Raw genomic sequence first — 15,690 nt, 5'->3', positions numbered from 1 at the left:
GATTTCCTTTTCTAGTAGCTTAGATTCTAAATAAGCCCCATATTTGGATGGGCTGGTGGCTACAGCAGAGTACTGAGAGTCAGGCCAGTGGGTTCTAGTCCTGGCTGTGGCACTGACATCCCCTCTGGCCTTCGGCAAGGCGTCCAGCCTCAGAGACTTTAATCCCTTCTGTTCGGTAAAGCACTTGGAGGGCTCTAAATGTACAGTTTTGGAGTAGTACATCATCCTGAGGATGTACTAGCGTGCTGTACTATACTATCATAATGGTTTCTTCTAGCCTGAACATCTATGAATCCTTTAAAGGGAACCCCTGAAATACCAAAAGCATTCCTCATCCTCACAAGGTAGAGGATCCAGGGCAGAAGAGCCAAAGTAAAGCTGTGTCTCCAGCTGAGGCACTTATCAGGCAGCTGCAATTGTATGGCAGGGCCCATAAGTAGGGGCTGTCGTAGAGTTTCCTCAGGGTTGGTCAGTTTAGAATCAGGCAGCTTGGGTTGTGGGGCCCAAAACAGGTTTAATTTACCCGCTGTGATTCGAAGAACCAAACAATCAGGGAGCTAGAAGGAAGGGTGCAGACTGGCCACAAAGAGAATGAAGCTGCTGCTGGACTCGGAGGAGAGGACTCTTCTAATTGGCAAGGAGGATGCTGGGGCGGGGGGGTCATTCCACCAAACTGGGTCTTGACAAGTGTTTAAAACCACTCAAAAAGTAGAGTAATAGCATAAAACACAAGCTGCGACTGCTGCTATCTTTTATTGCTTCCTAGCCATTGATTTCACAACCCCAATTGGCAGCAGCATGACGATGAGTCATACTTGCAGTCAGCCAGCCAGCCACTGGACTGAAGGTAAGTCACAGGTCAGACTGACTAGTGATTACTGTACTTTAAATGTGTTTCAGGAAAAGGAAGGGTGGTCGAGGTCTAACTTTGCTGTTGTGCACATGCAGTACACCCCTCCCCCCATGCTTTCTCATGTAGTCTCTACCTGTTCTTTGGTCCTTTGGCGCCAATTGTTTCGTGTGGAGTGTTGCCGTTTATCTGCACCTTGCTCAGTTGGCATAAATTGCACTATGCCTATCAGTGGCATTGCTGCTTAATGCCCAGTTGATTAATGTTGGCACTTGAGTTACTAGGTCTCTGATTTATGGACTAGAGCAACGTACTGTAGTCCCCTGGTTTTATGAACATCGATCTTATGAAGACTAGTTACATGAGCCATTTTCCTGCCACCAAAGTCATCTTTCTTCCACTGCACGTGACTTCAATCCTTCAACCACTGTTCAGGCAGTTGTACAGATTTGAAAAGAGAGACGTGATAGCAAAGAGAAGATGCAGTTCTCGCAAAGAAAAATCAGGCAGATTATAGACCTTTGTTACCATTCATTTTGTACATCTCCACTGAACAATTAATTAATGGATGCATCTATCTACTGTAATTCTGAGCTGTTCAATTTTATGAACTTTTTGATTTTATGAAGTCCTCAATTCCCAATTAGTTCCTATATAGGGGTTCTACTGTATAGGAAAGAAAATTCACTTTATTGCATCAGTGTTTGACCCATGGGCATACGCAGGTTAGTTTTAGGGAAGGAAAAATGGACAGGAAGAAGCGTTAAGGAGGAGGGACTAGTCCCACAGTATCATCCTTCAGGATGCTTTATTGAGCACGTGCAACTTCCCGAAATCACACTGTGTGTATCTTTTAATCTGAAGGCGGCAACAAATGAAGGGTTTACCGTTTCTCCCTTTTCTGGGTTCATAAACTCAGACAAAGGGACTAGCGTGGAGGACTTGTTCAAGAACCTTATTTTGCACACATTAGACGTATTTTGTGGGGGAGGTACGGTTGGCATTCCATTCAAAATGGAATGGCAACATTTTTGCAAATTTCCATTGTCCGCCAAGGACCGCATCTACACAGTCCAGAAATACACTTAACCAAAATCATTCCAATAGCGGACAATAAAATATTCTGTGGCTCAATGTAACACCATATAAGTTTACATCTTGAAGTTGGATCTTGTGGAAGTTCCTTGTTTAGAAGAGATGCTTGTGTTAACATGTTCTGGTAGAAGAGACAAGTGTGCTATGTTTTCAGCTTTAGCGGAAGGGAACTGCAGTGTGTGTAATCCAGTTTAAAAACCCAACCAGACTTGATATTGAGAGGAATACAAATTTAATAGTAGCCCATAGTAAATATTTTAAATAAGATGTTTGCGATGATTTGGGGAATCTATCTAGATGCAGCTTCTGAATTCTGGTTGACTTGATGATATTGCTGCATCACTGACTACTTCAAAGAAAACGCCCCCAACAGGAGAATAAAGGGAAAGAGATGACAAAGCAGAGGTTTAAAAAGAATAAGGAGGCTTGGGGCAAGGGAGAAGAATAGAGGAGAACCCTTTTCTCCTTTCTGATGGTAAGATCAGCTGAGGAAGTAGGACAGTGAGACAGAAACTCCCGGATTCAGTGGAGAAACAATGTGCAGGATGTGGGATCCTGAATACTCTATAGGACTCTGACCAAATCCCAAACAACCTTCAAAAGTGGAGAGGGAATTGGGGCAGGGAATGACATACAGGTGTTTTATTGTTTTGTCTAGATCCGTATATCGCTTGTGCTAACGTAGACTGTTTTAGAAACCCTTTACGTAGCCTGTGTGTTATGTGCTTCAACTATCCCGTGTCTTTGATGAGAGAAACTGTAAACCAGAGTGCCCACAAGTTTGAGCTCTGCTTAAGCTACTGGAGTGTTTTGGGGGATCACCACAGGTCACCTAGATGCCATGGGCAATTGCATTGCGAGGTATGACTTCTGCGGAGGAATAACAGTCAGTGTCTATGCCCAGGCAGTATTCCAGAGAGGCCAAAGAGATGGTTTGGGTAGGCTCCAGGACTCAGGGAAGGTTATGAGATCATGGGACCCAAACCATGGGACCCTGGTGAGTGTCCAGCAATGGGAGCTCTACTAGGGCTGTGAAAACATTAAGAACCATTATTATGTGCATGCTGTGATTTCTGGAGGCCCCAGTATGCAATTATAATTTGCACTATTTGTGCAAATTCTAGAATGGAGCATTTGCTATGTATAGAACTGGTGCCTGCCCTGCCCAGATAAGGTTATAAGCCTTCAGACGTCTGGATTTGTTTTTTTGTTAGGGGAGATGGAAAGGGAAATCTTGATTGTTTTTCCCAAGTCCACCCTCTTTTAAAAAGTGGGGACAATTAGACATTTCCCACTAGCAAAGTCTGGAAGAAAATAACATTGAGAATGACTTTTTTTTTCTTTTTTTCTCATTGTTTTTTGTAGATGATTGTGTTCATGCTGCTAGGTTAAATTTGGATACAGGGGATGAAATACTGGCCCCACGGAAGTCAATGGAAAAACCCTCATTGACGTCCGTGGAGCCAGGATTACACCTAGAGTCTGAAGTTATAGGGAACAGGCTTATAACATTACATTGATTTTGCAGTGTCACTGATCTAAGAAAACTACCATTGTTGGTGTCATTATATGCACGAGACTACTTCAGAGCTCTTCAATGGCTACTGTCACTTCACTACGTTAAACGAATAACTAAGAATGAGTATAAATCATAAGCTAACTAGCTCCCTTCACCAATATGCACCTTCAATTCTCCTCTACAAAGTGGGGAACAAGCACACTGTAGGAGTCAGTGATGTAACCTGTTGAAGTAACTTCTCAAAAAGTCCTTAGTGAGGCCTCAACAAGTAAAATGCAGTTTCAAAACAATCTTTATTCTGTTTGAAGACCTAGTACAATTTTTAAAGCAACTTAAAAACAAGACACAGCTCCATCAAATCTATAGCTTGAACAAAATTTCAAGGAGGCACATTTTTATTATTGCCTTGTAAAGGCAATTTACAACCCAGCCTACCTTCCATCTCCTCCAAGACCATTTTTTTAAACAAAGTAATTTTAATGTTTTAAAGACATTTAACAGAACAGAGTTTTATTTTTTTAAAACAAGAATACAAAAAATAGCAGCATCTTGGGCAGCTAATGCAGTCTCATAGGGACAAGTGCAATGTAACTATCAACTCACACACCAGTCCAGTTTAGCCTTCTATGATAGTAATATTTCATTTTCTTTTTTGTACAGAATGTTGCATTTTGGAACCTTGTCCCATGGGAGGCATTGTGCGTTGAGCTGCCCATTTCTAAAGTGACCCTGAAGAAAAAATAATATCAGGATTCACTTTCCCAACTGAATACCATGCATAGCAAAAGCACTGTGTTATAACCGGCAGAAGTTTTCCCAATTAGAAGCATCAGAAGGATTTCCCAAGCATTATAGTTCATTGCCAATTACAAGACAAAGCCACTCCTTTTCTACAGAACAGCTGGCATTAAACAGAAGATTTGGCTTTACAGATTTTTTGATAGATAAGTGAACCATCCAGATGAGTTGTTTTTAAAAACAGAACTACACAATCTTCTCACTTTATTTGGAAACAACTTTCACCAAAAAAGGGGTGTGTGTGTGTGTGTGTGTTTGTTTTTAAACAAAGAAATGAGTGACAGTATGTGTTTTGATTGAGCAAAAGGACTGTGTTTGGTGCAAGGTGCACCTAGATTATGATCCATTCACACACATACACACCCACCCCCTCCTGTCCCCAAATCCAAGCTTCAGTTTAAAGAAACAATAATTTGCTTTCTCTCACTTTTCTTGTGGTCACATGTACATCTACCTTTCCGCAGCCTTGTAAAAAGTACTGTGGCAGCTCAGAGACTTAAGTATTCAAAAACTTTAATCATATTAGATGGAAAAATTACCGCTGAAATGACATTAAAAGGACCATGTTTCTTCAGTTATATCAACATACCTTTGTTTCATATGAAGTTTGAGTTTCCAGGTATAGTAAAGCTGGTTTAGTTCAACCAAAGTGAGTGGATCATACAATATATAAAGGGCATAAAACTCAGCAATCAAAAAAGGTGTTTGGCAAAGCTGCAGGACTGTACAACTCACTTTGCAGGGAGCCCACACATGGCCTAGGCACCACATCAAACCAATTAAAGCCCTATTTTGAGGTTTAAATGACCCTTAAGTAGTGCATAGACCTTGTCCAGGCTAAATTTCAACTTAAGATGCCTTAATGAAAAAATCTTCTCAGCTTTGTGCTTGTTTGTCCTTATTTGTGCAAGAGAAGTCAGGGGCCTGATTCTCACATATACTAGTTTTTCTCCACTGTAAGCACAGATCCTCAGGTGGTGTAAATCGGCCTAGCACCACTTAAAGCAATGGAGCAACCCAATGTATCCCAGCTGAGAACTGGGCCCACTGACTTCTGTGGACGTGAGAGGAAAGTCAGGTCCCAAATGTCTAACTACTACATCCTTTCCTGAAAAGTTTTAAGTGACACATCAATCCAGGCTATATACATTTTGCCTAAAGAAAATAAATGTAATACTTTTCCTCCAACATCTTTAATATTTTTAATTTTTGTTTTATCCTTAGAAGGATATTTTGACATACTATGAAGCTTGCTTAATTGCTGAAAACTGGATGGATTTGAATTTCAAGCTCTGTTGAATGACATTAAAAGCAGAATAAATGGTACAGTCAAGGAAAGGCATTAGAAAAAACAAATTCAGATTGTCTCTGAGAAGTCTGCCTGGGAAGGAGAGATGAACTGTAGGCTTGTATAACTGGAAAAAAGTTCAGTTTGATTTTGAAATTGTAATTGTCCTGAGACATTAATGATGGTTGAGCTTTGCTCCCTGATATGTGAAAGATTAGGTTCTGGTAAGATAAAATACATTCCACAGAAAAGCAAAGTCAACAGGCTAAAAAACCAAAACCAAAATAAAAACAAAAACCTCACAGCATCAGAAATGAAGAGGTAATGTAGAAATAAAACACAGGTGACAAACTAATTGACTAACAGTATTTCTAAAAGGTACAGATTTCTAAATAAGTACTTAATACTTCCTTTTAAGAGATGTACATTTTTGAAAGATGGCAATAATCAGAGAACTCAATGGGATTTATTCCTTCCATTGTGCATGCAACTAACTCCCTTTAACAATAAAAGGTGTTCCACTTGTAGTTCAAAGGAAAAACAAATTCATATCTTCACCTGGACTAAAAATCTTCAAGAGTCCTCTCAGACATCACTGCCCTATTAATCTGTAAAATGTGAAGCAGCAGCATGAATTTTTCCAATGTTGTGAGTGGATAACCATGTCAGAAACCCACAGTGAATAACCCTTTACAATTTTGGTAAGCGGGACACTGACATCCTTTGTTTCTTTAACTAACAGAAATCCTGTAACTCTCTGGTACCTAAAATTTATTCTTTCAGATGACATTACCCTTCAGCAAATAAGTTTGTGAAAAACAACAAAAGTTTGTTATGGAAATCCTAATGTTACAAAAGCAAGGGTTTCTCATCTGAATTAACCCTGTCTTGTACCCTATTGTTCAGAACAAACTTGGGAGTCTTTTTCTAGTAATACAAAAAACAAACACATTTTAGAGAAACTTCCTCCTTCATATGAAATGAAAGGTAGCTTGGCATGCTGATAAAAATGATAGGTCAAGATGCTGGATTTGCTTTTTACGATGGATTTACTATGTGGATGGAGCTTGAAATCCAAATGGACTGCTCTAATATCCAGGGTTTCATTTGTTCTTCCGCAGTAATGCTCAGGAGGGGGTTACATTTTTTCCCCTTCCAAATACAAAGACAATCGGGACAGACGTTCAAAATGCGCCAAGAAGCAAATACAGCATGGTACCGTATTCTAAAGATATCCTTGAAACAATATTTTTAGACTCAGTGATACTTTGTAATGCTCATATATTTTTATTGAATAAAGCAGCTTTGAAGCTTATCAGGCACGGCCCAACAAAATATTTAGTCCAGAGGAAAAAAAAAAAAAAGGAACTTTTTAACCTTCTATACAAGGAAACCTGTAAACTATTCATAGTTTTAATTCTGAAGCCAATTTTTACTGGCGTCCTGTACATTTCTTAAAAAAACAAAACAAAACAAAACCCGAACAACAAAATGAATATTAACAAAAAATAATACTCAGGAAAAACATTTTTCAGGCAACAAAAAAAACAGGAAAAAAAGCTTATCCTGTAGGTATATTTGAAAAAGAAATACAACCAAAAGAAAATTCAGTATTGCATAGCACTGTCTAAGGATTCAGCTTTCAGCAAACAGAAAAGAGAAACTAGAAGCAGTTTGGTATTGATAGTTTCCATTGATGATAGTTAGTCATCCACTATGTACATTTTTATATACCATATGCCATTGAAAGTCCCATTCTCTTCAGTCTTAAATATGTTCTTAACACGAGATTTTAAACGTCTAAACAAAACACTTCCTGGCACTTTGCTACTACATCATTTCCTCTGAACAACATACTGTAACCGAAGTCTTTTTAAAGTGTCCCTTATAAGTGAAAGTGCCATTCTGCTACATATCATTCATCAGGAAACGAAAATCCACAATGCTCTGTGCCTGGATCCACTGAGTACAGCAACACCAAATCTGAACCTCGCCATGACCGAGAAATTCCATAAACAGAATTACACAGACCTGTTGCCCCTGGGGTCTGCAGAATCCCACATTCTAGCTGGTAAAGCTTCAAAGAGATCGTAAACAAGCACCATGGTTAAAGGCCTCTATGTTCCTGCAGGGAGATAGGTATAGCATTTCCCTCTCTTGTGTTTTTCTTTTCTCAATAAAAAAGCACTTTAGATTAGAAACATACATTCACAGCTTAATACTGTGATCTCTCCCACTGCAGTTGTCAAGAAAGCTCGAGTCCCATCTGAAGACAGACAGCTTTGATACTGCAGCTGAAATTCACAAATCAGGCTGAAAGGAACCTTCTCTCTCCAGAGGCCTCAGTGTTGTTGATTTTTTTGTTTTAAAACTGAGCATTAAGGTCTTCATCGCCTCTGCTGTGTATATACTGGATAGGCTAGTGTGACATTGAGAGAGTCATTGTGCTGCACGAGTGATGTGTGTTGGTAATGTAGCACCAGTTCTTTAAGAGAGCTGTACAAGTTATATGGCTCTGCAAATCCATACCCAGTAGGGGTTTTGTTTATGACACAGTGCTTTACTTCTCCATCCACCCTAAAGGGAAAAAAATAGAAAGGTTTTTAATTTGTCAAGAAAGCAAAGTTTACGTGTTAAAAAATGGGCTAGGGAATAGCGAATTGACAGTAAATATATAAATGTTGGTAAATATACAAAATGACAGTATTCTACATTGGAATAATTCCATACATCTTACATCTAACTAGAATTCTCAGGGTGTCATGCTTTACACACTGTTTGGGTAGGCAGAAGGTACAAAGAACTTAGTGGATCGGCAGCCAGTAGTTCTATGCTGTCATTCTCCCCCTTCACTCTAAGGTCCGTCTGTGGGAACTTCCCAGGGTTGAACTTTGCAGGAGGCAGAGGAGCAGTAATGAGGGTAGATGATCCTATGCCTGACAGCCCAGTCCCAAGCCTGCTGAAGTCACTGAGATCAGGCCCTAACAGGATTTCTTGCTCATCACCCAGGTAGACTTGCTAGCAACAATTTTTTTTAACCTCATTGTCACTTCTATGCTTTACAACCAAAGCAAAAAATCAGGATACATACACAACAGAGCAGGCATAGCAACCCTGTTTGCTGCTCTCCCGAACAAGGAATGTTCCATCCCGTTTTCCCCGCAGCAGATTTTCAGCTTGGCTTCTGTTGATATTTCCCACATTCCACGTTCGCTCATCATGATGGGGCAAATCCTCATCATCTTCAACCATAGAGTATTGGCTGTACAAATATGAAAAGGATAATCACAGAAATGTAGAGCTTGTCAGGACCTCGAGAAATCATCAAGTCCAGCCCTCAAACACAGCGTTTGCAAGGGCTTGTCCAAGACTTTTTGAACCCGGGTTCTCTCTCTCACCCCAAGCAAGAATCATATGCCTACACCAGCAAGCCACATTCAGTAATGTTACAGAGAAGAAACTAGGTACAGGCAGCAAGACTTGAAAAAACCCACTAGTAGGAAGGTGAGTACAGGGGCCCAAGCCATATAATTCTTCTGACTTCAAGTTTTCATGTAAAAATAAAAATGTTATTTCTAGCATTACTGTGCAGATACCCTTATAAGTATGAAAGAAATATAAATGGAGGCAGTGTTATCTTCCTGAGTCTTCAGAAAGTGCTTCAGTGCTTCTGCTGCTGCTCCTAATTTTGGCAAGCAGCAGGCCCAGCAAACCAAACAGCACCCTAGGTCAGTTTCATTGCTGATGGTCAGAACTCTGTGGTCAGCAGTGAAATGGTCAGGAATCAGGTCAATTTCATGCTGCTGTTTGGGAAAGTTATGTGCAAAAGCAGAGAGGGGCAAGTGAATTATTCATTTTGGGAAAGAGACCCAAAAAAATAAAAGGTCTGGAAAGGGCAGCATAATAGACTTCTCTCTCCTCTCTGCTGCAAACGGGGGGTTCTAAGAAAGGTACAGAATAGAGGCTCTTCCCTCCCCATGCCTTTCGGCAATTAGGATACAGAAAGCTTTTCTCTCTTCCATCAGCCACATGGGATGGAATTTCATAGTTATTCAGACTACTGTAGCTAGATAAAGCCTCCAACCAGGGTCAAAGGACAGCACCTCGACAGTAAACAAGCAGCTGGAGACTGTGGAGAAGTGGAATAACACTACCTCCGCACACCAAGGTATGGCTGCCAGCCTGCACTGGTGGGACCCGGGACCCTCCAAATTTGTCCATCAGTATACTTTTGGCTAGTAGATTTAGACCTCTGGCTAGTAGGTATCTGGTCAGTTTTTCAAGCACTGAGTAAATACGGCTTCTCATTCATCCCCAATTCCTTGATTCTAGTTAGCCTCAATCTGTGCTACAAACATCAGTGTCCACTGTTGGAATTCAGTTTCTTTGGAAGATTCTGGTTTCTCTCACTAATGAACACCATCTACCTTCCTTAGCCTGCCACACCCCATTGCCCTTATTTGTATTTCTACCACTTTAACTCCAGCCATCTCCTAGACAGGGATCCCAGTTGTCTGTTTATTCTCATTTTCAATGTTTATTTTGGCTATATTATTACTTCAGAAAACAATCTGAATGGCGTCAGCATAAATTTGAGCAGAAATCAGATGGCTCATTAGCAAGGAAAGACAAAATAAATAAAAGCTATTTTTTCAATATTTCATTTCATATTTGGATCCTATGTTCCCAAACTGTGGCCTTGTCTGCACTAGCCTTATTTTGGAGCAATCTCCAATTGGCTCTAGCGTTAAGAAGAAAATCACAGAGCCATAGGATTAGAAGGGACTGCACGGGTCATCTAGTCTAATCCCCCTGCCAAGATGCAGGACTAGTTGTGTCTAAATCATCTAAGACAGGTGGCTATCCAGCCTCTTCTTGAAAACCTCCAGTGACGTAGCTTCCACGACTTCCCTAGGCAGCTTCTTCCATTGTACTACTGTTCTTACAGTTAGGAAGTATTTCCTGAGATTTAATCTAAATCTGCTATGCTGTAGTTTGAGCCCATTGCCTCTTGTCCTGCCCTCTGTGACAAGAGGGCAAATTTTTTCTCCATCCTTTTCTATGGTAGCCTTTCAAGTATTTGAAGACCTCTATCATATCCCCCCTTAATCTTTTCCAAACTAAACATACCCAGTTCCTTCAGCCTTTGCCCATATGGCTTGCATTCCATCCCTTTGATCATCTTTGTCGCTTGCCTCTTGATCCTTTCCAGTTTCTCTACATCCCTTCTTTATAGCAGTGACCAAAATTGAACACAATACTCCAACTGAGGCCTAACCAGCGCTAAGTAGAGTGGCACTATCACCTCTAGTGATTTGTAGCACCTTATTGTCTTTGTTGAATTTCATTTTGTTGTCTATAGTCCAGTTCTCCAATTTATCAAGATCCCTCTGAATTTCAGTTCTGTTCTCTAAAGTGTTTGCAGGCCCCGCTCCCCCACCTTAGTGTCATCTGCAAATCTGATCAGTATGCTCTCTAGTCCTACATCCAGGTCATTAATAAAGATGTTAAATAACACCCAGAACAGATTCCTTTGGAAACCCACTTGAGATCTCCTTTCAATCTGACATCACTCTATTCATAGTTACTCTTTGTGGTTATTTAACTAATTATGTATCTGCACTTTGGTGCGGAATTCTTGTCATAACAATGATGGGAGGGCTAATGGAGACTGGCTGCCTACATTTTTACCACCTTATCTTCTACCTGTGCTCTGAAAGGTTAAACAACATGGTTGTAAAAATGCCTGTGCCCTGTCTATCCAATACTTCCACGATTGCCAATCCCAGTGGAGCTGCACCAGTTCTATAGCAATAGAAGACAACTAAGAAAAGCCAAACCACTATTTTAGACAAAGCTAGAGTGGAACCATAGAAAAACACATCACTGACCATGCTGCAGCTACCTCTGACCAAGAAAGGAAGTGTAGAAGGCAAGGACAGGAAGCAACACAGGGTGATAATGTTAAACAGAATATGAATTCCACTGACACCCCTTCTGAAATTCAGGTTTTATTTTTTTTTAAACTATTGATTCATGAAGTTACTCTTTGATTCATGAAGTTTCTGTTGGTTAGATTTGGTTTTAAAGGGAAACTAGAATCCATCACTATAGCCACCTCACCTAGCCTGGAATACTTGACAGTTACATGATCAACACTTTTCAGACCATGATCTGTGTGTGGTGATGGTCCAGTGGCCAAAGCAAGTTAAAAACCTGTATCCAACTCATTTGCTTTAATGACAGAACAATATCTGCCTCTACTCAGACAAGTCATAAACTGGAATATAAAGGCAGAGCAGATCCATGCTCTGGATCATGTCCATCTCTGGTGATGGTTGATACTATACCACCACCAATACTTTGCGCTTGTAGAGAGCCTGTCATCAGAATTTCTCAGAGTGTTTTATTAATATTAATTTTAATAATTTTAATTTTAATTTAATGTTAATTAAAATATTAATTCAGCTACATAATACCCCTCTGAGGAATGTATATCATATGATCCCCATTTTACAGACAGGAGCAGCAAGGTTAGAGTTTTAAGTTCAAGTCTTTCAAGAGGTCAGTGATGGAGTCAAGAGCCGAACCCAGAATCCTAGATTCCAATTCCTCATTATAGTCACCTGACCATATACCTCTCTTAGGGTATGTCTACACTACGGAATAAGGTCGAATTTATAGAAGTCGGTTTTTTAGAAATCGGTTTTATATATTCGAGTGTGTGTGTCCCCACAGAAGTGCATTAAGTGCATTAACTCGGCGGAGTGCTTCCACAGTACCGAGGCTAGAGTCGACTTCCAGAGCGTTGCACTGTGGGTAGCTATCCCACAGTTCCCGCAGTCTCCGCTGCCCATTGGAATTCTGGGTTGAGATCCCAATGCCTGATGGGGCTGAAACATTGTCGCGGGTGGTTCTGGGTACATATCGTCAGTCCCCCCTTCCCTCCCTCCCTCCCTCCGTGAAAGCAAGGGCAGACAATCGTTTCGCGCCTTTTTTCCTGAGTTACCTGTGCGGACGCCATACCACCGCAAGCATGGAGCCCGCTCAGGTAACCGTCACCGTATGTCTCCTGGGTGCTGGCAGACGCGGTACTGCATTGCTACACAGTAGCAGCAACCCATTGCCTTCTGGCAGCAGACGGTACAATACGACTGGTAGCCGCCCTCGTCATGTCCGAGGTGCTCCTGGCCACGTCGGCTGGGAGCGCCTGGGCAGACATGGGCGCAGGGACTAAATTTTTGGTGACTTGACCAGGTCATTCTCTTAAGTCCGGCAGTCAGTCCTATTGAACCGTCTTATGGTGAGCAGGTAGGCAATATGTCCTTCTGCACCGTCTGCTGCCAGCCAAAGATGTAAAAGATAGATGGAGTGGATCAAAACAAGAAATAGACCAGATTTGTTTTGTACTCATTTGCCTCCTCTCCTGTCTAGGGGACTCATTCCTCTAGGTCACACTGCAGTCACTCACAGAGAAGGTGCAGCGAGGTAAATCTAGCCATGTATCAATCAGAGGCCAGGCTAACCTCCTTGTTCCAATAAGAACAATAACTTAGGTGCACCATTTCTTATTGGAACCCTCCGTGAAGTCAACCCTGTAAGCCGTGTCCTCAGTCGCCCCTCCCTGCGTCAGAGCAACGGCAAACAATCGTGCATCTGAGTTGAGAGTGCTGTCCAGAGCAGTCACAATGGAGCACTCTGCTTGGGCTAAAACATTGTCGCGGGTGGTTCTGGGTACATATTGTCCGGCCCCCGTTCCCTCCCTCCCTCCGTGAAGGCAAGGGCAGACAATCGTTTCGCGCCTTTTTTCCTGAGTTACCTGTGCGGACGCCATACCACCGCAAGCATGGAGCCCGCTCGGGTAACCGTCACCATATGTCTCCTGGGTGCTGGCAGACGCGGTACTGCATTGCTACACAGTAGCAGCAACCCATTGCCTTCTGGCAGCAGACGGTGCAGTATGACTGGTAGCCGTCCTCGTCATGTCCGAGGTGCTCCTGGCCACGTCGGCTGGGAGCGCCTGGGCAAACATGGGCGCAGGGACTAAATTTTTGGTGACTTGACCAGGTCATTCTCTTTAGTCCTGCAGTCAGTCCTATTGAACCGTCTTATGGTGATCAGGCAGGCAATACGGATTGCTAGCAGTCGTATTGTACCGTCTTCTGCCGGGCAGGCAAGAGATGACGATGGCTAGCAATCGTATTGTACCATCTTCTGCCGGGCAGGCAAGAGATGAGGATGGCTAGCAGTCATATTGCACCATCTTCTGCCAGGCAGGCAAGAGATGAGGATGGCTAGCAGTCGTACTGTACCATCTTCTGCAGAGCAGCCATGAGATGTGGATGGCATGCAGTCCTTCTGCACTGTCTGCTGCCAGCCAAAGATGTAAAAGATAGATGGAGTGGATCAAAACAAGAAATAGACCAGATTTGTTTTGTACTCATTTGCCTCTTCCCCTGTCTAGGGGACTCATTCCTCTAGGTCACACTGGGTGCAGCGAGGTAAATCTAGCCATGTATCAATCAGAGGCCAGGCTAACCTCCTTGTTCCAATAAGAACAGTAACTTAGGTGCACCATTTCTTATTGGAACCCTCCATGAACTCCTGCCTGAACTACTCCTTGATTTAAAGCCACCCCCTTTGTGGATTTTAGCTCCCTGAAGCCAACCCTGTAAGCCGTGTCGTCAGTCGCCCCTCCCTCCGTCAGAGCAACGGCAGACAATCATTCCGCGCCTTTTTTCTGTGCGGACGCCATACCAAGGCAAGCATGGAGTCCGCTCAGCTCACTTTGGCAATTAGGAGCACATTAAACACCACACGCATTATCCAGCAGTATAGGTATTTATAGAAGAGCAAAGGATAAGACTGGTGCCCTTGCTAATATTCTCAGTAAAACAGGTTGTCAGGTCCAAACCAGTATCAGCTATGCTCAGATGTGCTGTGCCTGAGAGTCTTCCTACAGTCACTGAACTAAACATGCTTAAACTCATTACTGTGTAGCATTATTTGATTTCAGGAGTATTCAATTCCTTAAATACTTACTCTTCTGTATTTTCATTGCCCAGCCATTCATTCAACTTCTTTTGCCGAACACCTTTTTGAGTCAACCACCTGGAAAATAATTAAAAACAGGTTTATATATATTTTTAATCGGCAAAAGTTGGACATTATGGGAAAACTAAATTCTTTGTAATTCATATATGTACTTACATCAAGTACTGGTCTCTTGTCTTTCTCAACTGTATAAGGTCTGGTTTAATGCTGTTCATACGTTTGTCAATCTCTCTATATTCAGCTGCTTGCTTCTTTAAATCCTCTTCTAGTCTACGTCTGCTGTCCACAATTTCACTTATTCGAGACTTCAACTTCTCATAGTTGTGCATTATTCTGAAAAGAAGAATTAGGTTTGTTATACAGTTGTTAGATCCTGGTACATAATCCAGGTTTCCTATTTTCACTTGTAAACATCTAAGAGAAGATTTATTTTTCAAGATTCAGTTGCAAAATTTGTAAGCTGTCACCCACTGCATTTCAGATTTATTCTGTTGACGTTCCTTCTCATGTATGGACTTTGTATTTTTTTACTTTGTCTAAATCACACACATTTTAAACAGATAAGCACTGGTACCAACCTTTGTATTTCTTTTTCATTTCCTTCCCGTTTAAACTTTTCAATATACTCTTTGCTGTATCTTTCTTGTGTCTGGCACTGCTCTTCAAATATTTTTATTGTTTCATTAAATGCTTCAATAGCCGTTCTTTTCATTTGAATTTCCTGAAAATAAAGTAATCATCATTATAGACCCTATAAAACTGAAGGGATGATTTACTGGCCTATATTTCTGGAAAGGTTTAAGTTATTTTGTAGCAAAATGATTGTACTTTAATATCCCTGAAGCAACATGTGAGTCATCTGTAGACCCTTACAATATATGAAAAGCGAGCCTTGTACAACTTGCTACAGTGATGCTGCTTTCCAAGAAAGGCAATAACCATAGGTAGAATTATCTACTACATTTGTTTTATATATTAGTTTTATTTTTACAATGGGAGCCTTTCGAAACTGCCCTCACTTTACCCTTTGTACCCCTACAGGTATAGTTGGGACTCTTGAAATACTAAGCTGATCTGAGTGATTAC

At 41.4% G+C, this 15,690-nt stretch overlaps 1 protein-coding gene across 4 annotated transcripts in view; it reads right to left on the bottom strand.

Annotated features, from left to right (window-relative positions):
• Positions 1-3,738: 3,738 nt before the first annotated feature.
• The window catches only part of PIK3R1 (phosphoinositide-3-kinase regulatory subunit 1), a 79,795-nt gene continuing 67,843 nt past the window's right edge, over positions 3,739-15,690 (bottom strand). For all 4 annotated transcript variants that reach the window (XM_037902934.2, XM_043546565.1, XM_037902936.2 and 1 more), the window contains 5 exons: positions 15,183-15,325; positions 14,761-14,937; positions 14,593-14,661; positions 8,642-8,812; positions 3,739-8,127 (listed from right to left, as the gene is read on the bottom strand). In XM_037902934.2, coding sequence (XP_037758862.1) covers positions 7,938-8,127; positions 8,642-8,812; positions 14,593-14,661; positions 14,761-14,937; positions 15,183-15,325 — 750 coding nt within the window. In that variant the 3' untranslated portion in view covers positions 3,739-7,937. The remainder of the gene's footprint in view (positions 8,128-8,641; positions 8,813-14,592; positions 14,662-14,760; positions 14,938-15,182; positions 15,326-15,690) is intronic.

This window comes from Chelonia mydas, chromosome 5 (genome assembly GCF_015237465.2).
Source record: "Chelonia mydas isolate rCheMyd1 chromosome 5, rCheMyd1.pri.v2, whole genome shotgun sequence".
NCBI lineage: Eukaryota > Metazoa > Chordata > Testudines > Cheloniidae > Chelonia > Chelonia mydas.
The sequence above is the reverse complement of the archived record's forward strand: the minus strand, read 5'-3'. Positions and strand labels throughout refer to the sequence as shown.